At 41.8% G+C, this 27,301-nt stretch overlaps 1 protein-coding gene across 5 annotated transcripts; it reads left to right on the top strand.

Moving 5' to 3' along the window:
* Positions 1–2,608: 2,608 nt before the first annotated feature.
* Positions 2,609–26,830, top strand: LOC137281224 (serine-rich adhesin for platelets-like). 5 transcript variants are annotated; one of them, XM_067812354.1, is made up of 8 exons: positions 2,609–3,011; positions 12,994–13,294; positions 13,915–19,176; positions 19,440–19,550; positions 19,854–20,174; positions 20,828–21,142; positions 21,966–22,130; positions 25,125–26,830. In XM_067812354.1, the coding sequence occupies exons 1-8, from the start codon at positions 2,835–2,837 to the stop codon at positions 25,331–25,333; spliced, it is 6,861 nt and encodes a 2,286-aa protein (XP_067668455.1). In that variant the 5' UTR covers positions 2,609–2,834; the 3' UTR covers positions 25,334–26,830. The 5 variants fall into 5 exon arrangements, with proteins under 5 accessions (XP_067668455.1, XP_067668454.1, XP_067668458.1 ...); XM_067812353.1 differs by having other exon boundaries at positions 13,915–19,209; XM_067812355.1 differs by lacking the exon at positions 2,609–3,011 and adding an exon at positions 11,276–11,352 and having other exon boundaries at positions 13,915–19,209.
* Positions 26,831–27,301: the final 471 nt, after the last annotated feature.

Genomic DNA, 27,301 nt, shown 5'->3' with positions numbered 1-27,301 from the left:
TGCGCTTCCTATATTTCTGTTGAACAATAACATTGGCAGCTAAACAGGAAAACGGAGATTGCGTGTGTACTTCTCTCAGTGGTCGGGCTTACACTCATAACAATGTACTGTCAACAAATTGGTTTTGCGAAACAGGGGCTAATCGCCGTGCAAATATTGAAGACAAACAATCAATATAGTGTTGCCTGGGTCAAACACAGTCAGAACACCTCTCTGTTGTCAATGGCATCTGCATCAAAACCGATGTTCTCCTCATCCGACAACAGAGTGTAACAAGCATGAGTTCAGAAATCTGATTGTGAACCTTGACCTCCACACGCATACCCGAGGTTTTCACAAAACAGATATTCTTTCTTCATCACTAGTGGATCCGTCTCGAACTGAAACACTGTAATAATCATCATCATCATAATAATAATCATCATCATCATCAAGGTCGTCTTCTTCGACGTTGTCATCGTGCGCTCGTTTCCCATCACATGACTATTAGGATGATAATGCCGTGACTATATGTACATATACTTTACATATATATATATATATATATCGGATCGGATATTTGTAACTGTATTAACGAGTGTTGATAGAATTGATATCAGTAGCCACGCGGATTCTGTATATTAATGTGTTTTGTAAAGTATATGTACATATAGTCACGGCATTATCATCATACTATATATACGTTGATCAACGCGTGTTGATATACTTGATATCTGAAGATCCGGGATTCAATTTATCATAAAAGTCACCATGCATTACTTTTCAAAGAAACAATGTACATCTCTGAACATGGTACTACCATCAGACTTAAAATTCCCCGTCTTTTGCACCTGCGATGTAAAGTCCGTGTTTTATTTTGTTTTGTCCAAATGCTGCTAAAAATGATATGGCTGAAATACTGCCCATGTGGCGTTAATTATTAACTCACTCACTCACTCACTCGCTCGCTCTTGCACCTCCTTTCTATTCTCTTTACCTACGAAATATTACTCCCTGTAAGGTTAATGTTAAGCTACGAACATAATTTAATCTTGCCTGGTTTATAGTACAAGGTTCTCCAAATCGTCGAAGGCGACGACTCAAACAAGCTGTATTGCTGAACAAAATATGATATTCTCAGATATCTCCAATTCTGTGTCTTGCCTCCGAAAACACCTTGCAGAGATTTCGGACGAAAATGGAACACGTTTATTTTGGATGGTCATTTAAAGTAATTAGCCCCAGTTGTCGCGTTACCAGGAAACTAATGTTGCTGAATGTCACTGTCGCAGTAAAACAGTTTAATAACAGTGTTAAACTGATCATGACATAAACGCACTTGTAGATACTGTGTACATTGTCAATGCTTGCTCCTCATACATGTTCCTTTGTCATCAGTAGTCCGAAATAGGTGTGCCACGCCTGGAGGCGCCGTTACACTCACCTAGAGGCATGTCGGGTCTTACCTACTCGTTGCCCGGGGCAACGCGTACGCAACATCAAGTACACTACCATCTAACTCGCCTACAATTAAGGCGTTAATAGATGGAGATACAACTGACACCACGGAGATCACTTGTTAATTGGGTGCGTTTATTGCAGGTTGAATTATATCTGACTTCATGACATATTTCTGACCAAATTTCAGATCAACAGTTTACGAGAAAGGGAAGACTCAAGTTAAATGCATTTCATTCCGAAATTCGGCAATATTATTTTATCAGCACTTCGAAATTCCCAATGATTCCATTTTTGAATGACTAAGGAAATACATCTGTACATGTCTAAGACGGTAAATTGGTTGGTTCGTATCGGAAGTTCGGAATGTGCAACATAGCGTTGTCTACGTATGTAGGATGTTTGGATTCATCCTGGTAAATTTTCTTTTACAATTCGGGGAATGTCAAGACAAAGAAATAAAATCTATTATGATAACAACCATGACACAATTGACACAATGTCAACAGCTCCATAGTACACCACGTTGTGAAGGGGAGTAGGAAGTGTGTGTATCTGGGGAGGAGAGTAATGGACACGAATACCCTGAAGAATAGAATATGTTTCTATAGAAACAATTGATTATGATTCTGTTTCACAGAAATTTTATACACATATTTCAGACACATTTTCAACACTTGGCGGTAACGCCAGTCTAAATATGTTTTTCAAATGTCTCCAAAAATGAACTTAAAAACGTATTTTCCGCACGACGTCTGAAAGCTTCTGAAGGTGAAAGAAGACGGAAGAGTAACCGTGACATCAATACTTCCTCAAGCAGATCAACCTGTGTTCTTTAATTCCGTGTCAACAGACATGTGCCAGGTGATGGTTTTTATCTCAAGCCTCATCCCAACAGGCGAGTTTCCGTGTATCGACCCTCAGCCCTCAGTCCAGCAAAGGCGGGCCCAGATTGACAGATAGTCTGAAGATATTTACTTCCAGACGGTATTTTAATCTAGCGATCACCCCTCCAGACCTTACGTAGTGCACCATCTTAGATCAGCGCCTCCGGGCATGCGCAGTGACTCGCTATTGTTTCTAAGTTTATGTCCCCTGGTTGAAACATTCGGCGCACAGGACGCGCACCGCATTCATTAATGACTCAATCACAGCGCCGACAGCTCGACTTCGAGAGGTTTTAAATACGATGTACTTACGGGCCAAGTCTTGTTATCTCTATATACAAAGGAACAGTACAGTGTGAAGAAAACATGTGACGCTGGAACTATCACAGACATATATGTTACGTAAGAAGCTGGGGAGCTGGGGAAATTCCTCTTTCCGCTGAAGCTGAAAACATTGTATTAGACTAGAACTTCATAGACTGTGTTAATATATATTTTGGTGCGTCACAAATGGAGTTCCTACCCAGAGTGAGTCTGATGGGGTCTCGGCACACATTGCATACTGAGCCAGACTGTCAGAAAACTCCTGGCATGGATTCGGATCTGGAGAGTCCCCGATGGATGCGGATGATGACTGACCCCGACACGCCCAATCAGGGAGGATACTGGGGGCATATCTTCTCACGAGTAAGTATATGTTATATATATGTATAGATACGTCTCCAGACTAAAGTTAGATCGCGAGAACACCACGGACGCATGTACGATGACGTTTGGATATACTGTAGACATTCGATGCCTCGGACTTGACATTTCGACGTTTAACCCTGAAATCAGCAACGATCGTGCCATTAGTTTAGGAATATTGTATATTTTATGCCATGTATATTTGACAGTAACCTCAATGATTATATCACTTATTTTCATTGAGTTAAGAAACAGTCAATTGGGTCATCTGTCAGACTTCGATGAATATATTACTTACGAATATTTCCACAGTAAGTAATATGAGCTAAACAATCATGCTTTTGAATGCACCGGAAGGATTTCAATAATTTTGTCACTACCCCTGGAATATATTCCACGGATTTCATCTCCATCCTCTTTACAGTCTCACCGAAAACATTTCGAGAGCTTTGCCTGAACATAGTCTCTGATGAAGCAACGTAGAGATTGAAAACGGATAAATGTAAATAAATGGATAAATGTACTAGTTTTCCCCTAGGGCAGGGAAACAGTGAATACAAGATAGCTTGTCGATGTGCTGACATATGCTCATTTAGTGAACGGGTTTGTCGAAAATTCTGTATATGCAGCAGGCAAAATATATGTATGCATGTATTTGTGCATGCGCGCTTATGTCATCAAGTTTACGAGGGAATATCAGGAACAAGCATACACCTTCCAACAGGGAGAAAGGTGTAGTGGTCTGGGCGTGTACGTTGCTGGACCTGGCATCCTAACAAAGTCGTTGCGCTGGATGTAAGGTGAGCACTGACGATTTTTTTCAGGATGAGCACAACTAGACTAACAGATAGACTAATAACTTATGCACAATGGACAACGTGAAGTTTCTGCGATAATGCAATCAGACTTGCCCTCGTGGCGCAGTGTCGAATGAGTTTTGTGGTCTTACTGATGGAACTTACAAAGAAAGAAATACGACGTATTCGGAAATATCGGGTTGAAACGATATCTTCGACGTTGCCGCACACGACCACGCCCATCTAGTGAGTGCGATTGAGTCGGGATTCATCTGAAAAGATGACGGGGGTTCAAAGACGACTGTTCCTCTTCGACGCTCTGTATATTCATAACGTCTACTGGCACTGTAACGTGAAAAAAGCGGCATGTAGACCGTTAATAAGAATTCGACCCCTCAGTAGCGAGGTAAAATGTTCCAACATATTTGAATCACCGATTCAGCCCACCCGATTTAGCCTGGTTTTGAATCAGTCTGTCGATGGTTACTATCCTCTTATAGCTTAAATCATGAAGGAGTAGGGTTTGCCAGAATCTGATCCATAATCTACTGACCAAAGACCGTGAAACTTTGACCGCATTGACCACTTCCTACTGACCACTGCCAGACCCCTTGGGGAGTACCACTACACACCCAGTGCTTTGTAAATGTACCATCTCTTGTTCTCCCACAATAAATGACTAACATCCATTAACTTTAAATTCAATGATAATCAGGCTCAGAACTGAAACAGCGATACATAGATTCCAAAGGATCTTCCCTGTCAGGTATATACCATTTCTAAAAATTAGGGGATCCATTTTGCGAGCATACCACTAACCAAAGCCAATGCATGACTGGAAAACTAATAAGTATCCATAGAGATGAATTTCCTAAGGAATGAAATAAATTGTTAAATACTCCATAATTTCACCCAGTCATCTGTTTCCTCCTTGGCTTCATCATTTGCATTTTAACAATCATATAAATCAAACATCCACTAATCCTGGCTTATAATCTAAACTATACAATGTGTTTTGGTGGTAATATTTACAGACACAAAAGCTGTTGGTTTGTCAATACATGTCAAGATTTTACTACAAAATGCATGCTTGTAATAGTCGGAGATTAAAAATGTTCCACCTAACTTGCTTCCGTAGTTTGACATAAATGCCCAGTTTCAGAATACTGACTCCAGGACTAGCAGTCTAGGTTCTTTTTCTGTCTGTGCCGAGGACAGGGGCGGTACCATGCTATTGAGTTTATCTTGTAGGACGTAACTGTCTCAAACGGTGACGGTTCAAACGCAAATGTCTTGCGGCTGCTGTTGGAATACCGAAATATTTCACAGTTAATGTACAGTTCCGTTAATTTAGTCACTTTGCTGACGAATGTATCCTAACTGCAAAGATCAATGCACATGACGTTAGTCACTGGATTGTCTGGTCCACACTTGCATATGCGTTCAGGAGGGTTATTGCTTATTACACATCAATCAAACACAAGTACATTTCGTACATTTTAGACAGAAGCACGAGTAATGTAAGCTTTTTTTCATCTTTCAGCGATTTGTTTTAAGGCCTCGAAGTTTGACCGTTAACACAGAGGAAAAGTCGTTGATTGATATCTACCACCACTGACACTGTTCATAAATATAACCAACGGTTTTATAGGTTACAACCGGGACAATTTCACGTTCTTGAAGACAAACATCCTGCAAACCAATCTATTTCACTTGTGTCGATTTTTCACATGCTTCTTGTAGTTACATCCCTCTAGTCGTAACTACTTCGTGACATCTCAAAACTCGTAACAGTGTATTGGTAATGGCGGAGCGCGGAGCTTAGCAAAGAGACCGCGTAAACGTATTGTTTGCAAGGACGTAGAAACAATGCCGTGATTTGTTTACTGACTGTGTCCAAGGCTCTGGAATCCAGTGTTTTGTTTGGATAAATGGTTAGCGAATACACAACTCATACTTGTAGCTGCTTGTGTTGAGCTAACATTGATAATTTGGCAAGCAAATATTTATAAAACGTCAAATTATGTGAATTATAAAGCAGCATGTACATTTGACTGACGCTATGCGTTGATCTGTTCCCGCTCACATGGGATAATTGATGATATACCTGGCATGTCTCAGATATAAGTTTCATGTTTAAGTCAACCAAATGTGCCAATGCAGTTGTATGGGAGACTCAAACACTTATTTGAGAAATAGAAAATGTGACCTGGATGTCTGATTTATTCTGATCAACAGGTGTCATGATAAAGTCAAAAGCACCAAACACGCCAAATCTATACGTGGTTATACACGGCAGGGGTTATTGACAGTTTTCCCTTTTGAAAGCTTCACTTTGCTGAGACCACATCATAATAATGTATTTTTTTTTATTTCTGTTTAATTTCTGAAGTCATTTCTGTTCTCGGTTTTGTTTTAGTATTTATTGGAGGACAAGGGGCTGTACGGATCTGAACATTGACTGTCGACGATGGCAGTTGGTCAAGGGTTTTATTGTCACAGTCCGCCCAATATTCATCTGTTTACCTAAGCCCACAATGGTAGTGATTTGTGTATCTGCCAGGTAATGCAGGAAATATTAACTGTCGACTAAATCAGTTCTTCCTGCTATTAACCACTGTATTTAATGACCAAGCCCCGTTGCATGCTCAGCTGTTGATCAGAGCCCACTGCAGTAGTAGAGTAGTAATGTAGTAGTTGTGTCTTGCTTAACTGCTTGGTAGCTGAGGCGAGAATCAGTGACTACAGGCGATGTGAGTTATCCATGCTTCGCCACCTTCAGGAGACAATCCTACAGTAGATTGAACAGCCTACAGCGACCCTGCTCAACTAATGGCCACATAACAGATAGCATTTGTTACCATTCTCTCTACCTGACCAAACAGATAATCAAACTTTTTAAAGCTTTAGCTGTCATTTTGAGTCGTTTAAAAATATATTCTTATAGGTTTTTGTCATGCATGTTCACCATTCAGAGTGACCAAATGGTACGCAAGTACTACGCTTTGCGTCACCGAGTGGGGAGTCATTATGAATTGTGATGAAATGTGCCTGATTCAATCAACCAGTTCTTTCTGAATTATGGCTTTCTGTCATTAGATCATAAATGATTTCCTGGAAAATATAACCTTCTGCCTACGATACCAAGCTTCGGTTGGTGTTTCTATTGAAACACACCGCACCCGGCGTAACATTCGGAAAGATTATTTATCATAGACTAGTATGAGTTTAGCATATTTTTGTCTTGGGCAGTCAATAGTGACACTCATCTGACCGAGATTATCCAGGGGAAATTCTTGTTACTGTGGTTACTGTTTTACTGTGTTGGTGTATAGGGTCTATATTGTTGGTGTATAGGGTCTATATTGTTGGTGTGTAGGGTCTATATTGCTGGTGTATAGGGTCTATATTGTTGGTGTATAGGGTCTATATTGATGGTGTGTAGGGTCTATATTGTCGGTGTGTAGGGTCTATATTGTTGGTGAATAGTTTCCTTCGTTTTAGTCCAAATAACAAGGCAGATAATGATTTAGAGGGAAGAATTCACCGCTGTGTCTCCTCTCTGTACATGTCAGCGTTATGATGCCATTCCGACCAAATGATCATTCCGTCATGAATTTCGCAATCAAAAGTTATATAACCATTGTTTACTTATGTTGACGTTGTCTTAACTAAACTGTTCGAACTGGCTCAAAACGCAAAATCAGTTATTTATCGTATTTATCTATAAATACAGTTTGATCAGAAATATTTCTTCAGTGCTTCAATGTAGTAATTTGGTTTCTAATTGTATGCGCATTGTTTCCGACATCTGAGGTGTACATCCCAAAACCCATATGCTTTTTTTTTGTCTAGAGGTAACGTTCTGACCATGACCATACGTGCATACTGACCGACAGCGATACCGCTCATTGTGATGAGCATTTGTTTTTGTTTTATATATATATATATATAGAGGTACCGTTCGGACCATGGTCATACATGCATGTGTATCCAAGACGGGGGCTAACCGATGAGGCATGGCTTCATGTTTACATTCAGTAGGAAATAAAGGCATTATCACTTCACCAAAGCAACTAACCAGGAAACAGAATTTGAAGTGTTCACATGAACGTAATGTATTTATTAGCATAAAATTGATAATAAACAATGTTCTCAAAATAATTAAGAAGACAGTTAACAAGATAAAGTTTTCAATATCACGTTCTAATTGATACTTACTTGATTTTACTTTTGGATGCAATGATATTGCATCACAGTCTTACAAGAATCACAGCTACCGATGCCAAACGTAATCAAACAAAACGGAGATAACAGCATGTGTGTAATCAGGTAGTTCAGTTTTTGTACATGACATCTGTTACCAACTCATGAATGAATATACAACAAGTCAGTCTTATCGATTGATCATATTCAGCACTACGAAGCAGCTGACTTTTATCTATTGTTATGTTCCATATGTTGCCTGTGAGTGATGTTTTGTTGTTTACTGTTTGCCATATGTTATTGTTCTCGGCAATGGCATTCACTTGATAACTCAATCTATGATGTTAATACGTAACACACCTTCAACACCCTCCGGCGAGCACATGGAGTGATACATGGAGTTATCTCCTCCTATCAGCGAGACTTATTCGCCCTTGAGGACCTTAACACTACCGGCGGTAGCCTTTGGCATGGACCACTGCGCTATATGTAGCAGGTGGTGCCTGAGGCTGGTTGGTAACATCGTAACCTTAACGACTACTTGGGAGAGATAACGGTTTACTGTGTGTGACGTAATGTGACATGGACCTATAATTCCCTGTATCCTCTATCCCCGGGCTGTGATATACTGTGTATACAGATTATTGCAAAAACAATCTCATGGATAGACAGATAACAAAACAAACGAAGATGTTTGTCTTGCGCCTGAAGGAAACAGGCGAGTTGTTCATCTTCAAACAACATTCACTAATTATGACAATATTTGGGCGAGTGATACGGGAAATCGGGGACGTTGGAATGTTGTGATGGTTATTGTATTTGTGGCTCTTGATTAATACTTATAACCTAGCGGTTAAGGTTTTCACTAGTGACACCGAAGCCCCGGGTTCCATTCCGAACATGATTACAACGTGTGAGGCCCACTTCTGGTCTCTCACGCTATGATATCGCTGGAATATTGCTTTCATTATTCACACTCAGATTTTCTAAACATACGTAAAAGTTTCTATTTCTTGCGTTTTAAATTGGCACAATCATTGTATTATTGCTAAAAGCGTCGACAAAACCTACCTCACCCACTCACATATTACCTGTGTGATCACGTTCAGCTGTTACTGTTCAGCATAACGGAACTCCTTTACCAATCGGGACATCCGAAGCTCAAAATATTTTAATGGGTGTTTAATATATTTATTTAGCTACAAATATGAATAAACATTTGCTAATCCGCCGGGAGTGAAGATGTGAATATCTTCATCAGATGGCGGCCTCGCACGGTCTCTAAACAGCGCATGTCTTGGGGCAGAATCTGACTCAGCTGGCAAAGATTCGTTATGTGGGCCGCTGGTATTTATTCGAGAACTGATAAGAACAGGACACCCAGAATGTCGCACCCCGATATTGCACCAGACATCCCGATATTGCATCAGGCACCTTGTTAAGATAATAAGGTGTGTCTGTGGCTTGTTCACTGAATTCCGTTATGTCAACAGAGAAGATGGCAATCAGAGTAGTTCAGTTCCGATAACTGTGGAACACAGTCGAGAGGATTTGAATGTAGTCAGTATGAATATCTTGGTCAGATGGCGGACCCCAAAGCCTTTGGTTTTGTGATAGCAACAGGGGTAGCTTTGTGTTTTGATATAATATAGCTACACTCGTCCGCCGTTCAATAATTCAGTTTTTCATGAGATGAGTGGACTTGAAACAACACGTATCTCGTCCTAATTCAAGTGTCTAGGTCATTACCGATTTCATTTGTACCTCTGTACTGATGGTACACATAAAATAGAGTAGACCATATCGCACTGTCGTTCAATAACACTGAAGGCCACTCACATCCTCACCCGCTTCGCGTCGTCTGCAGGGGCGGTAAGGTAACCTGGTGGTGTCAGCGTTTCCTCGTCACGCCGAAGATCCGTTTCGATTCCTTATACGGGTACAATGTGTTAAGCCCGTTTCTGGTGTCCTGCGCCTTGATATGGCTTGAGTATTGCTAAATGTGGCGCAAACCCCGCTCACTCTGTAGGAGCGGTGGGGATGCCTGGTTTCTCTTCACGTTGTAGACCCAGGTTTGATTCCCACATGAACACCTTGTGTAAAAACCCATTTCTGGTGCCCCCAGCCGTGATAGTTGAAATGCGGCGTAGAAAAAGTTTCACTCACACATACTTACGTCGTCTGTGACGGCGTGTGCGTCCAAATTAAATCAACGTTACGACAATGAAATCATATTCAATGACAGATGTCGCACTCATTCACGAACGAGCTGTGTCGCTGAGGGCCTTGTCGCCAGAGGGAAAGGGGACAAATCTGGGTAGAATGATCAGAATAACATTGGACTGATTTTGTAGTCGTAAAATAGTATGTTTAATAACCTGACGTACTTTGAAATTTCCAGGGTCGTTAATCATGATTCTGTCACCGTTCCTCTGCACCACAACATCAACCCACCGTGAGCTAACTGCAAGGAAGCGAGCAACAACGCATATCATATAATGACTGGTGTGTGTGTGTGTGTGTGTGTGTGTGTGTGTGTGTGTGTGTGTGTGTGTGTGTGTGTGTGTGTGTGTGTGTGTGTGTGTGTGTGTGTGTGTGTGCACTAGTTGGGGGATGGAGGGTCCATGCGAATTAATAGTTAAAGACTTCTTTATTTTCAGTCGTTGTCATTGTTTCAAAACATACGCGTATTCAGTGAGTACAGTCTGTCAGATTTCACGGTATGTCCAAAGAGTAGATTCAGATAATTTCAGAAAGTTCTGTCCTCTAACAATACAGTAAATGTGTCATTTATGTAGATTAATCAAATCTCGGTAGTAAAGAGAAAAGCTCACAAATAGCTGCGACAGGACAAGGTCTACAAGACTATGGTCATGCTGAGTCACCGTAGGCCAAGGCACAGATGCGCATTAACACAACTTGAACACAGAGCCGGGAGGTACCCACCCAGGGAGCATTAGCACTGTCGTGTTGATGTATTCTTTAACGGAACTTACCACGGGAATAATCAATTAACACCGACTCGAACAAATGTATATATCAATCTGATATACTTCACTTAGCAAAATATGTCAGTGTGTGATTTATCATGTTGGCATCAAGTTAATCAGGTGTTTCAGCAACACGCCTTTTCACAAATGTAAGTAGTTTCCTGGCCCTGCGGCTAACGGCGATGAATAGATAGATACGTAAAAGGCCTAAGATGTTCGTAATACTTTTTTTAAAAGCGTAGATACCGTATTGGAGAACCTGTAAATATAATAAGAAGCAAGAAGGAGTCTCGGCATTCTTTAGACATGACCTGGGATACCTTTAAGCTGCCACGGGTAACGCTGAAGGTATGTCTGCCGCATTGTTGTAATCTGGAAGGTGCTCACCAAATTTAGAGATATAGTAGATTCTCTAGCACGTTCCGAAGAATTTTACTAAAATTTTCTTTCAACTTTACTTCATTTTCTGTCGTATTCCTGCAGTCATCTGACGTTGTATGCATTCGTTGGTTGTGCACATTCAGGAAGCTCGTTAGATGTGATTGGCTGCTAATTGCCAAGTGCTTGCTTTTTCACAAATCCCTTCCATGTTATTCCAACCGTCTTTAACTCCTTTGTGTATTCCTTAAACATGATCAGAACTTCAGCCATGTTTTTGATAATATATGTCACGATTATATTGCATAAACGTAACGCGTACTACAACCTAGTGTGACCACTTTGTGGCGTATATGAATCTTCTAGCAATATTTCGTGGTGTGTCAAATATTTTATCACTGATTTGATAATTTACTCCAATTTTGTCAATGAGTTTTTCGAATTGATGAAGACAAATAATTTAAACAGAAAGTGATCAAATCAGCATGTAAATTATAGAATCGAGGAGACAATACTCGAAGGTATTCAAAAAGCAATCGCATGACGATAGAATCGATGAGAAAATCCGATTAAATAAATGCAATAAAAGTACCCCCATAGGGATTTCATAAATTCGGACACAAACATACTGTTTTTTCAATGTTCCATGTGTGGAGCTAACTTTTGTAATTGAACGTGACTGGTGTAGTCCCACCAAATATGAATGTCGTGAAACAAAATTGCCACTAGACTTTTAAAACGCTCAAGCAATACTAATAAAACTTTGATGTCACTGCGGGGACTACGCGCAGTTTATCAAATTACAAAAATATCCCAGTTGCTTAAATAGCCGACAGGATTACATAAGACCGTGTAAATCGCATTACTACAGACAACATTTTAAATATATAATTCGCCTTGAGTTTCAAAGAAAACATATGACTTTGCTAATGTCTGAGTTGAAGGGAAAGAGGTTGCATCGGTATGTTTACACAATCCGATGAACGTTGAGTTGAATAGTTGTTACATTTGTCCGACACAATATAGTGTAGTTTAGCCAGACCGCGGGAACAGTTTCGAGGAGTCAGGGAACATTAAGAGGACACTAGACACATGGAGGCCGAGTACCTGAGATAATGAAATGGAGATTGGAGCTGTAGGTGCATCTTTGGGAGGTGATTGTGAAGGTTGGGGGTGACAGAGACATTGACAAAGGTACAGCAAGGAGACTGCAAACGGGAGAATGTCTTTTTGTTCTTTTCCAGATGCGTTCTTTTAATGCAAAAGCCCAGAAAAAATCCTGACGTAGGTCCAACGTCACTGTGACCGTCGGGCCAACGTTGGGCCTGCGTCTGGAGTTTCCCATCTTCACGACCTACTCTGGTCGTGAGACACTGGATAACTGACTGAAGTTGTAATGAAGCTCACTGCGGCGTAAAACTAAACTCACGCCCTCACTGTACGTAAACGGTGTGGGACCTTGTTCGTGGTATCAGTCAGTGAATGTTCTCGTCCAGATAGAATCTTTAGAGACTATGTCATATTATTAGATTATCTCACATTTAAGCAATGGATAAACAGGCAGAGTATCACATACAACCTTTTATTTATTTAATTTTTTTTGTGTTTCAGCCGGCGGTGCGTTATGCCGGTCAGCCAAGTCAGAGCGGCTTCTTCACCTCTTCCAACCTCAACGGGAAGGCCCTCAGCAGCCGCGACGTCAGCCTTAGCGACCCTTACAAGGATGAGCTGGAGCCGTACTTCACCAGTAACAGCGGCGACTCGTTCACGAGCTCCATACAGTCTTACAAGGACAAGAGGAACGCACGGCGGCGGAACACCGTCTTCCTGGTGTTGTTGCTGGTGGGGTTGCTAGGGGTGATTGCAGGCATCACGGCCGCTACACTATGGAGCATCATCGGCCAACACAACGGTAGGGGGAGCACTTGCGCCACAAGGAACATCTGTTTGTTTGTTGAGGATAGTATAACTGAGGATAGTATATTTATATGCCATTTGGTGATGTGTAATAATAGTAAAAATGTGATATTATGTCTGTATTGAAAAGATTAACTGATCATTCTTCGCGACATGCGGACACTGTAGAGTGTGTTACAAACTTTCCGACATTTAATTGTGGTCCCGAAAAAAGAAAAGCTGAATTAAATACTGAAGACTCCGTTAGCAATCAATCCATTAACTGGATCAGTACTGTCAGTCGGTGTACAAATGTCTGTGCCCGTTCGTTGGACCGTTTTTCACGCTGGATTTATATAAGCCTTTTTATTGTAAGTAGGCATTTAACCAACTGTTTCTCGAAGGATCAGTTATCCGTAATTAGGACTGAAGACATGCTTTGCTCATGGCTTATCTGGTCCAGAGTCGATTATTTACAGACAGTCGTCATATCGCTGGAATATTGTGGGGTGGCACGTTAATCAACAAACAAAACTGTGATTAACAAAATTGTCAAACACACAAATACACACAAACATGGCCAAAGGTCATTGGTTGTAATCGTGCAGTCTGACGTACGTAGTTCTCTGTCTGCAGGAGCTATATCAGGACGGCTCGAGAATCCTTTGTCAGGTGGGGCGAAAACTGGTGGCGGAGTCACGTCTACAGCAGGTACAGCAACGGAATCACCCACTGTTACTGACTCTAGAATCCGAAATATTATAGATGGTACTGGCTTGGCCTCTTCAAGTGGATCTACCATCAGCGGTCAAGCAGCATCTTCAGGTTCAACTCATGTGTCTTCATCATCACCAGCAGCATCTGACGTTGATGCAACTCGTCCAGTGTCTAGTGTAAATGACTTATCCACTTCATCTATACAAAGTCAAGACGTCGCTGGTCAACACTCAACTGACCATATGTCTGGTAGGAATACTTTAGATAGTTCTACACCAAATATGTATCCGTCGCATAGAGTAGATTCCCAGACGAGTTCCCAAATACGACTGACACTTCAATATCCGTCCTCCGTGAATAGTGGCACATATGGTGTATCACACACAATGCCCCAGCACGTCTCCTACTACAACTCATCCAGTATACAACCTCAACACATCCACATGTCACCCACTGCAGCCATAACACTCCCGATGCATAATACTCTCCTCACCGTGACTCACCGTGCGTCTGTTACTAATATACACCTCATCTCCTCCTTGCCTGACCGTAGTGAAGGGAATGGTGGCTTGACAGGGTCCAGCGTGGACATAAGTGCACAGAGTAGGTCCGCTGAAACTACATTCTTGGCTCCTTCTAGTGCTCTAACCTCTAGGGCTGATGCTTCTTTAGATTCATCAAGTGGTTCTGGCGCGGCCAGAAGTGTAACACGTGACTCTAGCACGATTAGCAGTGGACCAGGTGGGTCTCGTGAATCAGCAACTTTGGCGCCTTCAAATGCTATGGGTTTTGATGCCAGTGATATTGTAGGAGGATCTAGCGATTCCAACTTTGACGGTAGTGGGTTGGTCGGTTCTAGCACGTTCCAGGTGGGTCCACCATCCGCTTTACTTCCTTCTAATAGTCTAGGCTTTAGTGGTGATGTAACTCCTGTTTTAGATGGATCACTTGGTTCTAGAACAGTTGGGTCACGTGGAACACTGGCTCCTTCTGATTCTCTAGGATCTGATGCAAGTTTCGGTGGAGGTGGAGGTGGTTTTGGCCCGAGTGGTAGTGAATCCGGTGGATGGTCTTCAAAAACCACATTAGCTACTACGAATTCTCTAGGTTTTGAGGGAGACATAAGTTTGGCTTTGGGCGGATCAAGTGCCTCTACCATGGGTGGTAGTGGAACAGGTGCTTCTAGCACGGTTGTTAGTGATTCTAGCCCAGTTCATAATTCGGCAGGTGGCTTTGGAACAGCAACCTTAGCTCCTTCTCATACTGTAGGCTTTGTCTCTGATTCAAGGGCAATAATCGACAGATCAGACGCTTCTAGCTTGGTTAGGAGCGGTTTGTTTGTCTCGGATGGAACACCAACATTGCTTCCTTCTGATACTCGTAGGTTTGGAGATTATGCAAGTCCTAGTTTAGGTGGATCAAGTGTCTTTAGCGACGGCGGTAGTGTTATAAGTGGCGTAGACGTATCAGGCACCTTGACTCCTTCTAATACCTTAGCCATTGAGAGTGATGCAAGTTCTAGTGTAGGTGGATCAACCGGGTTTAGTGCGGGCAGGTCCGGTGGAACATCCACCTTGACTCCTTCTTATGCTATAAGTTCTGAGGTTTCTGCCGTAGGTAGATCAAGTGGTTCTAGTGCGAATGGGTCGGGTGAAACAGCCATTTTGACTCCGTCTAATGCCGTAAGTATTGTAGGTGGTGCAAGTTCTGGTGTGGAAGAATTAAGTGGTTCAAGCAATAGTAGTAGTTCTACATTTGGTTCGGGTCGAACAGCAACCTTGACTCCTTCTAATACTCTGAGCTCTGAAGTTGAAGCCAGTTCTGGTGTAGGTGGACAAAATATGTTTAGTGTATTTAGTAGTGGACCTGAAACTGTTGGTGGAAGCCAATCTGGTGGAACTGCAACTTTGTCACCCTCACATAGTCTAGATATTGGAGGTGATGCTAATGCCGGCTTAGGTGGACTTGCTGGTTCTATAGTAGGTGGTACTGGTTCAGGTGGTGACGGCAGTGTGGTAAGCCGCCAATCTACAACCAGCATCGTCTCGTCAGGACCAGATCAAGGCCACAGTAGTGTGAGTGGTGATGGAAACATGTTGTATCCAACCACGCTAACGTCCCTTCCTGACGCACTTACCCGCACTGAGCAAACATTGTCTGCTATAGATAACTCGTTAACGGCTTTTGTTTTTACGCCAGGTTCTGTATCAGGAAGTTTTGGGTCAGGTTCATCTGGTGGTAGTGCAGGATATAGTGGAAGCAGGACAGTTGCTTCAGACCATCTACATGGCTCGGCATCTAACACGCCTGTCTCATATAGCCTCTCAATGGGAATCATAAACACATTACCAGTTTCAGCTGAGACATATTCTGACTTGCTTGGTGGAACGGAAAGTATAGCAGCCTCAGCTTCTAGTGTCTATAGTGATTCAGCTTCCATCAGTCGGAATGACGATACATCTTTAGATGAAAGCTACATCTCTTCATCTCAAACAATGACTGTTGGGGATACATCGTCAGATGCTTCAGTAAGTCAATCTGCTCAGCTTGGCTCAAGTCCATCTGCTTATTTTGGTGTAGATACTGCTTCAGAATTTGGTCAACGTAACAGTTTGATATCTCCAACAGCACATCTAAGTGCTCTGGGTTTGCATACAGGTAATATCGGCGCGTCGGTCACACACAGTGGAATAGCGGATTACACACACTCATCAACCATAGGTCCTCAAGATAGGTCCACTTTGTCTTTAGGAGGGACCACTAAGGGAATAACATCATCATCAGCTGTGCTAAGTACTGCAGGAAACAGTGGACTGGGTGGTACACAGAGTCTTGGATCTAGCAGTGTTTACAACAGCAGTTTTTCTGTACAACCATCTTTACAACTCGGCAGTGACATGTCCACAGTCTTTAACAGTGCAACGGCTACACCAATCATGGTTACACTTGCCACTGTTTTAACAAGTGGCGTGGGGTTAGCTGGTACTGTTGTCACGAGCCGGGTGGGGACAGGCAGCACTGCTGTCACAAGTAAGGTGGGTTCTGAGACAGCGTCAGCACATGTTCAAACAGTATCACTTGTAAACACTGCTTTGAGTAATGGCCTGACTGAATCTTTGATGACGTCAAGTCAAGCATTTACTGAAAGTACAGACATTTACACAGATGACACAATAACGTCAAACACAAAAAACACTGAGTCCATTCCATATTCAACTCACACACTATCTATAACTAACGCGTCTGTGTATGACGCCAGTGATAGGAGCATGTCGACAGGTCATGGTGGTGCTGGTGATGGTACTAATCTTGATACCATGATAGCCACAATTACAACAGGTGAAGTAACGCCTACTGTTGCTACTGCTAGCGTGGGTGAGACGAATCGTTTATTGACTTCAACAGACAGTGCCTTGGATGGCAGCAGCAAGAATGTCATCTCAAATTCTCTATCTCCGAGTATAGTAGCCAGCAGCCGCTTGGACAGCATCAACAGCATGCCGACCAGCAGTTTGTTAGACAGCATGAATTTAGGATCGAGCAGTACATTGTTAGAGAGCATGAATTTAGGATCGAGCAGTACATTGTTAGAGAGCATGAATTTAGGATCGAGCAGTACATTGTTAGAGAGCATGAATTTAGGATCGAGCAGCACATTATTAGACAGCATGAATTTAGGATCGAGCAGTAAAGTGTTAGACAGCATGAATTTAGGATCGAGCAGTAAAGTGTTAGACAGCATGAATTTAGGATCGAGCAGTACAATGTTGGACAGCATGAATTTAGGATCGAGCAGTACAGTGTTAGAGAGCATGAATTTAGGATCGAGCAGTACAGTGTTAGACAGCATGAATTTAGGATCGAGCAGTACAATGTTGGACAGCATGAATTTAGGATCGAGCAGTACAGTGTTAGACAGCATGAATTTAGGATCGAGCAGTAAAGTGTTAGACAGCATGACTTTGAGACCGACCAGTAGCTTGTTAGACAGCATGAATTTAGGACCGGACAGTACTGTGTTAGACAGCATGAATTTAGGATCGAGCAGTTCTTTGTTAGACAGCATGAATTTAGGATCGGACAGTACCTTGTTAGACAGCATGCCCAGCAGTGTGGTAGACACGTATGTTGAGTCAAGCCCCGCTCTAGCGGGTACACCATCTGTGGTAACATACTCAGAGGGGCAGACAATCGACAGCAGCATGCAATCTAGTGTTGGTGCCAGCATGTCCAGCACGTCGGCTTTAGATGGTGTTAGCTCTGTAGATAGCATAGATTCAAGTAGTAGCGTGTTAGCAAGCACGTTAGACCTGAATTTGCTTTCATCCCCCAATCTCAAAGAAAGTGAGCATGCAAGCATGGCCCCAAGCACAATGCAAACAAGCATGGTGGTCACATCACAGACTACTGGTGTGACAATTAGTAGCGTGGGTGGAAGCATGGTTACTGTGGCTACCGGACATACGCAAACAAGCATGTTAGTGCCTTCAGCTCCCATATCTACCACATACAACAGCATGGACGGTAGCATGGTCACTATGGCAACTGGGGATGCACAAGCAAGCATGGTAGATGCCTCAAGTACAGTATCTAGAAGCATGGCGAACAGCATGGACGGCGACGTAGGCAGCAGCATGCCTACACAAACAGGCGTTATAGATGCGACTGCTGGTACACCATTCAACAGCCAGGATGTGAGTATGGTTACTATGGTTACTGGAGACGCACAGACAAGCATGGTGGATGGTGGCATGACATCAACATTAGTGGATACACAGACCAACGTGATCGATCCATCATCTACTCTCGCTACAGCACTCAGTGGCGTGGACGGATCTGCAACAACAACAACAACAGCTCCAGGAGCAGCTTCTCCTGGTGAATCTGGAACTACAACACTGACTTCACCTGTCACAATGGCTACAAGCATAGAGGGCGCCAGTGTCGTCAACAGCATGATGGGGTCTTCAACGTTGGGATTTTCCGCCTCTACAAATGCCATGCCAACTAGTGCATCAGATAGCATCAACAGTGCAATCTCGTCTTTGACGTCTGACAGCAGTGTCTCATCTGATGAAGTGTCAGTATCGTCAGGTATACTTCCTTCAACTGTAGCAGCATCTACTAAAAGCGCTACTACAACTGCAACAGGTGGAAGTATACAAGCGTCGTCGGCAACAGGTACAATAACGCCTTCATCAACTCAAGCTGTAGGTGAGCATGTTTGTGGTTTCTTGTTTGTAAATTGCAATTGGTACTCGAGCAGGATATGGTTTAATTTGGCTAAGGACAATCGTAATCTGTCTCTGTACGTGTTTCATTTGACTAATATATAAACTTTCTCTAAACAAAATATTCGCGAAATCAAGGTTGCACAGTAAATCACGTTGTCTGCGCTCACCTCGTGATAGGGCAATGAGTAAACTGATATTCCTGATATTTAGATGCCTCCTCGGCAGTTGTGTCAACTACTGCGACAACAACATCAGTCACGACGACAAGTCAAACAACAACGACAACAACGACAACAACTACAACAACTACTCTAGCGCCGGGTGAGTCCTGCAGGACCTACCTGCTTATGTACTTGATACTGTTCCAAAAGGATTTCATATCCTCATAGACCCTTGAATAGACAAAAGCTCCCTTTAACTTGTATCTCATTTTGTTCTGTCAGAGACACATAGTCGTCCAATTGTCCCAGGCTGATACGTCGACAAAGTTGGCTCCCTTTAACTTGTATCTCATTTTGTTCTGTCAGAGACACAAAGTTTTCCAATTGTCCCAGGCTGATATGTCGACAAAGTTGGTTGGAATTGTGTAAATGATGTGTGTTACTGACATTGTTGTGTTTGAAGTGATCACGATGAACAACCCCCCTGCTCTACTATACACGGAAACCTCTATCTCCTGCACGCTGAGAGGTGAAGACTGGATCTTGGTTGGATTCTTCCAGCGGTTCGCAGGACGAGTCCGTGCTATTGCGGGCTTCTCCGCTGACATCAAGGGCACCGTCTTCCTGAGCAGTGGTCTCTCTTCCAGTCTGTACAACGACACCAACACTACTACATTCGTCATTACCTTTCACAACGTCACTTGTGAGCAGGCCACGCTCTACAGCTGCGGTGCCAGTCTTCCCAATGCGAATATAAGCAGCTCTGGGAGATTGCAGGTCACTTGTAAGTTGCATAATGTATTGGTGACAACAGTCTCCATATTCCATTCATACAATCGTGATGACGATTGACTACCTTTGAAGTCAGATGTAAGGCTGTCGGATATTTGAGATATGTGTGTTTTGGATGTTCTAAATATTTGCACCTTGCATGTCTGTTGCTTGAGGGTGAACCCAATGTACATTCTACATTTGGAGGTCCAAACTCAGAAACACAGCTGTAATTGCTTGAGCCCGGGTTCAAATCTCCATATGGGTACCACATGTGAAGCACATTTCGGTTGTTCCCCACCGTGACCGTGATTTTGTTCGAATAGTACCGATAACGGTCTAAAACTAAACCCATTCTCTGAAAGTCTGGGTAGAAGAACCCTCTTTTGGTACCTCCTTACTGTCCGACAAGATGTAATTAGGCTAGAAAGGAGTAATTCATGAAAAACTATTTAAATGTTTCTTAATAGCAAATTTCTGGAGAAAGCGATTCAAGAAACCAAAAGAGACCAACGTAAAATTACAAATATTCAGTCCTATTGACGAGGCAGTACTATTTATCAGTGTTTAGTCTGTTCACTGAGTACCCTGTAGACCAGCGAATGACTTAGTAACCGCTGTACGCCTAAACATCAGGTAAATGGCACCATATTTTCTTCTCTCCAGTGCCCCCTCAACCGCCTGTTGTGACGTATCCAGGCGATATTGAAGAAAATACCCAAGTCACTATGACCTGTGAGGCAACCGTCATGACAACCGACGGCGACCTCTACTGGGCTATCAAGCGTCCAGGGCAGACAACTTTTGCTCGAAATGACTTCGCGGATGACACACGGACCGAGACACCGGGGAGTTGCACAAAGACCGTTACTCACACATTGACCACAACTTTTGACATGAGTTATAACGGTACGGAAATCCGATGCCAGTCGTCTAACCCCGATGACGTGTCTTCCTCTAACGTATTGTTAATTGTTCCATGTAAGTATTGCACTTTTTATCTTACAATACTTTGTCTGATAACTATATAATATTTAGATTTTACATGATGTAAAACGGAATTAGATCCTAGTTAATTTACGTTTACGTTAGAAATATACTACAACGACATTTATAATGCTGTTATACAATTTCAAGATTGTGCAACTACCTGTGATCTGTTTTGTTCTTGTTTTTGATATCTTAATCTCAAACTTTGGAACTTGCACTTTGTCATAGATGTATGTACAAGATATATATTACGCACATACATTGCACTTTCTATGTGTATCAGTTTAATATCTATTATTAACAAATACTAATCTAAACATTAATCAGAGTATTATGTAATCTGCCATATATAAATCCTATATTTATATTTTTTATACATTACGTCACAACTTAATTCACATAATGCAGGAAATTTATAGTGATTAAAATATCTTGACCATCTTATCATTGTGAGGAACCACAAAAAAAGAATAATTCACAACATTGTGATCAGATTAATTAAAACAAATAATTCCCCCCCCCCCCCCCCCCCTTGACGTGCATAAATTGAATCGAACTCAAGTTTTAACCACCGGCTGTCCTTATATTCTATTCCACCTTGCGAGGTGTTGTAAGTACAGATCTCATTAAGTGTAACTAAACTCGCTATATATTCACGTATAACTTTATAATCTGGCACCTGCTTTATACTATATAGCGATCACATTAGGTCACGATGTATATTCACCCAGTTAACATAGCTGGGTTGACATGTTCCTAGTTATCTCCCTTTATGTATTTTCCTTCACGATTTGTAACCACCATTTTGCTTCAGCTAACTTGTGCGATTCCTACCCTGCTAATTCCCTGGTTACCCATCCCTATGACTGTAACAAATATATCACCTGTATACCCGGAGCTCGGCTAACCCAGAGATGTCCTGGCTCTCTGTGCTTTGATCAGGACATTCAGCAATGTGTGGAGAATACCAACAGCCAAGGTAACGTTTAACAATCACTTCCGGCTCTGCATGCCGGGAGGGCCAGAGGTTTGAATCTCCTTGCAGCGACACCCTCAGTTTAAGGTGGGGGATGGGTGCACGCACGTTGAAATGGAGCTTCGGAAAGGCACACGTTGATTTCGTTAGCACACATAGCAAACGATTGCTTTTTAAAATTCTATCTGACATATATAATATAAACTAATGGGCAAAAGACACGATGTTAAGACGAAGTCACTGATGTTACAAAACGACAAATCACTACTGTTAAAAAGGATACTGGATTATAATCGCAGGTGTATGGGCAACATGCATATACACATTTTCCCACAGGTCTCCTATGCGGATCGCAAAGTCGACACGCCCTGGTGTACTATCTAGTTCCACTGCTATATAATGTGTGAGTTTCATCGCGGACATACTGCGATATGATGTAAAACCAAACAATTACGCTCAAATAAATCTGTATATCTTATTTTAAGGGTCTCGCTGGGCCTCTCTTTCCTTTTTCACACTGGTGGTTTGTTGTTATCAGTGATTTCGACATGGTATCGCTTCTTTTGCACGTAGTTTATATATTAAATTTTATCTTTGATTAATAACAAGGTAAGTTTATATTTTCTTATTCGTTTCATAAATCAGTTAAAAGAATTCACTGTTTGCTTCAACTGTACATTGCTATGGTTGTAGATACACGAACGCCAACTGCGTGCAACACTTACATCAACAAAACACAGCTTGATATAACATTTTAAAGTAATCACTCCTGAAGCGAATAATGATACACCATCTCCCTAGCCTACATGGACAATCCCCAAGGGCGATGTTCTTTAACAGACACCAATATCACTTGCTTTAAAGGTTAATAATATCAACAAATGTGGACATGCATAGCCATAAATATGACCTATGACGTCAGTGTCTGTCAAGATGTACATCCTCTTCATGAACGCGAAAACCAATACACTCAAGCATGTTGTCATGCGAATATTAACTCTTATGGCTGTCTTTCAGGGTGATCACGTGAGTATTGTTCGCAGTGCTGATTTTTGTCACAGCTTATTAGCCTATTAGTACTGATGCTACTGACTGGTAAATATGCTGGACAAAAATAGTTAGGGATATTTTGAATAATGATCTATCTACTCAATGACACACTGATAAATATCGATCATAAAAATACCAATATCCCTGATTTACCATATTTTGTCCAGTATTATTACTGACTGTTCAGATAGGCACATTAAAAGTTGTTCACTGGACACGAGAGGGAAATGGGTTTATGTAGCCTCGACATTTTTTTTTATGTTCCTCTTGCCTATGTTCAGAGAATTATGTTTTCGAACAAGTGTACATCAACCCATGGCTCCGGGGCACGAGTGAACAACATATTTATCTTACCGAACACATCAATATTCTGAATTGTTTGAAGCATTGATACACATATCTTGGTAGCCATCACTAGATTTGCAGGCAAGAAAAGCAGACTTAGAGTTATGTCCCTTTCGTCGATTTGCATGCGCAAAACATCGGTAATTTCCGTACATCATACGTAATTCAATGTTATTCGAGATAGAGAATTACTACCACGAAGTACCGAATGAGTTCAGCATTTCCAGCGGAGTAAATCGAAAATGATACTTGTTTGTACGAGGGGTACATTAAAAATAGTGGAAGTACCCTGAGCCAGTCAGAAAACAACATTTTATATGTGAGGTAAAATAAAGGTTAATTTGTGAGGTACATTTTAGAGATGAGTCTAGGAGAACGACCAGTCTCCACGATCTGAGAACACAGATTTAATAGCACATTAAAGGTGACAAAAGGTGATGTCCCGATCGCACGGTTGAGCGCCAATCACACAATGATCACTGGAGAAAGTGTTGGTACGAGAATTAAAACGTGTGAAAGTCACTCCGTTATATAGCAGTAATAACGTGACATATGTATTATCTCAACCAGTATCAACAATACCGACTTTGAAATAACATTACCAATACTTTCAGTTCATCTCAAGGGGTTTGACGGCAGAGCCAGTATAACATTTCGTTATGCGTAATGTCTCAACGTAACTATGGATAGTGCTGAATGTGTAGATTGCAGTTCATTATGTTAAATAAATTGTCTCTTTCTTCCGTTCTTCTCTACTGAAGTGAGTGAATGAGTGTATTTTTACGCCGCACTCAGTAATATTCCAACTATGTGGCGGCAGTCTGTAAATAATCGACATTTGATCAGACAATTAAGTGACCAACAGCATAATCATCAATCTACGCAATTGGGATATTAGGACATGTGTCAGCCAAGACAGTGAGCCTGACCATCCAGTCCCGTTAGTCGCTTGTTACTGACAAAGACAAAGGGTTGATGTAGTGCAATGTAGACGTGTTAGAATAGACATTAGACCATTACAGATTGCAGCAGCAGTAGCAGTAGCAGTAGCAGTAGAAGAATAACATAACACGAAATGTGGGCTAGAGAGTAAACGGGAAAGTAGAACAATGTACCGTGGTTGTAAAGGGGGGTTACTCTTCCGACCGTACTGCGTAATAAGCAGGATCCAACGAAAACACCTTCCCACTGTAAATCCGATATGTGTTGTCAATAAATGTGCATATTTGTATTAAAGAAAGAGCCTTTTTTATACCTGTAACGCACTTTATTTTCAGAAACATCACTATAATGTTATGTTTATGTACACAATTTATATCCATTAGTTTGTTTCATGTTCTAATATTTGTTTTCATGCTGAATTCTGGCACCAGAATAGGCATGACATTGAAGGTGATATCTGGGAAAAGTAGGATATAGGATGCAATGATATTTCAGAAGAATAGAATCTTTGCTTGTTTCACTGGTCATGTAGTGATGTCTATTTGACGACTACATTTTCTAAATGTTGTATATCATTATAGTTAATATAACAATTCGGTGACCTTGCTGGTGACCATTGTATGAGTGAATGACCCTCATAGCGTCCTTCCCTCTGTTTAGGAACGGCGAACGACGACCCCTACAGCTGCGACGGCAAGACTAACGGCGCCTACATCCCTTGGAGGGGTTCATGTACGAAATACGCTTGGTGTGTCAATGGACAGCCGATTGAACAGACTTGCGCAACGGGAACGTTTTATACTCAGTTCGTTGGACCTTGTACCTTTGACAGAGCATCGGCATTTTGTGATGAATCCCAGCTCGGGTGATAGTGGAACTGATTCTGATTGGTTGACATTTATAAAGTGCGTGCCTACTTCGAATATGCCTACTCTGTAGCTAGTTCAAACATGCCTAGAGACCTATGGATCAGACTGGATTGAAATCCATAAAAGCAAATCACGGTCGTGACACAAAAGTGACATTACAGCAACGGTCACTGCCGTGCTGGTGAAGTGATAGTATTATAGTATATACGGTGTCAACCAGGTCCTACAACTGTGGATGAGTGAGTGAGCTTAGTTTTACGCCGCTGTTAGCACTATTTCAGCAATATCACGGCGGGGAGCACCAGAAATGGACATCATTGTGAATGATGGCTCGTTTCATGTTCAGAATGTAACGATCTCCATTCGGACATGTGAATTTATCCTCAAACAGACTCATGACAAGTACAACTGAAGACTGACACAAGCCTTTCAATTGCCGGGTGTTTAAGCACAGTATAGGCACAGCGCATCCTTCGTGTAGGTGTATAGTGAGTGTATAAAAGACTGCATTTGTATAAAGGTCAGTTTGCAATGATACCATGAAGACGTTCTGTCTGTATCGACACAGGTGAAAAGAGGTTAGTGTTGAGACAGCTGTGCGCCTGTTATCGTCTCCAGGTGCTGATTGATGACGCTGCAGTCGTGGTCGTGCACGCAGGTGTCATTGTGCTTTGCTCCGCATGTACAGATACAGTGAAGTGAGATACACGGTCTTGATTCATTATGTGCCGCATAGCGTGAGTTGACGTGAGGTCACCCCTATGCTTATTTCGTCTGCCAGGTACACAAGGACGACGCCGTACGAAGTAAACAACGGATCTGGCTGAATCTTAATGACGCCCAGATATAAAATGAATGTACATACCAACATTTTGAGTGTGGTGGCATCTCAGACCTCTGCGTACTGGCAACTTCACAGGTCATGTCACGCACCTGTCCTGTCACGGGGTGTCTGGCACGTGCAGCGTGGCAGTTTGTGTCTCATGATGCAGTTTGTTACAAAAGTGAAACTACAATCCTGCAGTGCATATCCGAAATGCCAATGATTTGATGATGTCACATCCATTGTCAGAGGTTGTTGTTACTCATGGATTCTGTGTCCCAGCCACGTTCTGTTAATCATGAACTCCCGGTGCTCACTTTGAGTTCAGTTTATTTTCTCATGTCTCCTCCAAAACATGACAACTAATCTAAAACATTCTAACCTTTGTTGTTATTTTATACTTTAAAACTCTACCAGCGTATTTCTTTTCCAGTAGATCGTTACTAACAGGTACAACAGGTCAGATAATCCAGGTGTGATCAGTATCCAGATTTCCTCGCCCGATATATCTCAGTTGTCTTCATTGTTATCTTGATACCTTATCTTGATCTAATACCTGCTTAAGCGTTATTTATGTTTTTCGCCATCTTATTGTTACTGCTTATTGTATACTTTATAGCCACCATGTCATTACGTACATTATCTGCTGCTGTCAAAGACTCAAAGAATATGAACATTTGTAAAATATTACGTGTATTATAAATATTTTTATATCAACATTGTGTTTGATGTGGGTGTTTTTGTGACAGTCTTACATCACACGTTCGTTGAGATTCTCCAGAACGATATATATTTCTGTTGTATAACTGGCATGCGTACCACTTTGGATGTTAACTCGAATCAGTTGGTTAGTTCCTTTCCTTGGCGTCAAAACACCAAATGAAATATGTTTGTCTTTTGTTCCTGCTGATAGTGAAATATTAACACTGAATACAAGGGGTTTGGAAAGCAAGATCTGTTCCCGATGAAATAGGATTATTCCAAGTTCAATGTCCTTCTTTAGAGGTTAGGAATTTTGGACTTCAGGAACCAAACAGAGCTGTATATCTTACGCTCCGGGTCTAAGAAGTTCCACAATACCTAATAACTGAGATCAAATGCGTTATATATTACGAAGCGCGTTGCAACCATACCGTCATCGTGAG

The sequence above is a fragment of the Haliotis asinina genome, chromosome 4, assembly GCF_037392515.1.
Source record: "Haliotis asinina isolate JCU_RB_2024 chromosome 4, JCU_Hal_asi_v2, whole genome shotgun sequence".
Taxonomy (NCBI): Eukaryota; Metazoa; Mollusca; class Gastropoda; order Lepetellida; family Haliotidae; genus Haliotis; species Haliotis asinina.
This window is presented reverse-complemented; position numbering and strand designations above follow the sequence as displayed.

Bases quoted from the DNA above. Each gene is read 5' to 3' on its own strand.
- LOC137281224 (XM_067812353.1), top strand. From the start codon at position 2,835: ATGGAGTTCCTACCCAGAGTGAGTCTGATGGGGTCTCGGCACACATTG. The intron at 19,551-19,853 runs GTGAGTCCTGCA...TTGTGTTTGAAG, and splicing joins AACAACTACTCTAGCGCCGG to TGATCACGATGAACAACCCC. The intron at 22,131-25,124 runs GTAACGTTTAAC...CCCTCTGTTTAG, and splicing joins GGAGAATACCAACAGCCAAG to GAACGGCGAACGACGACCCC.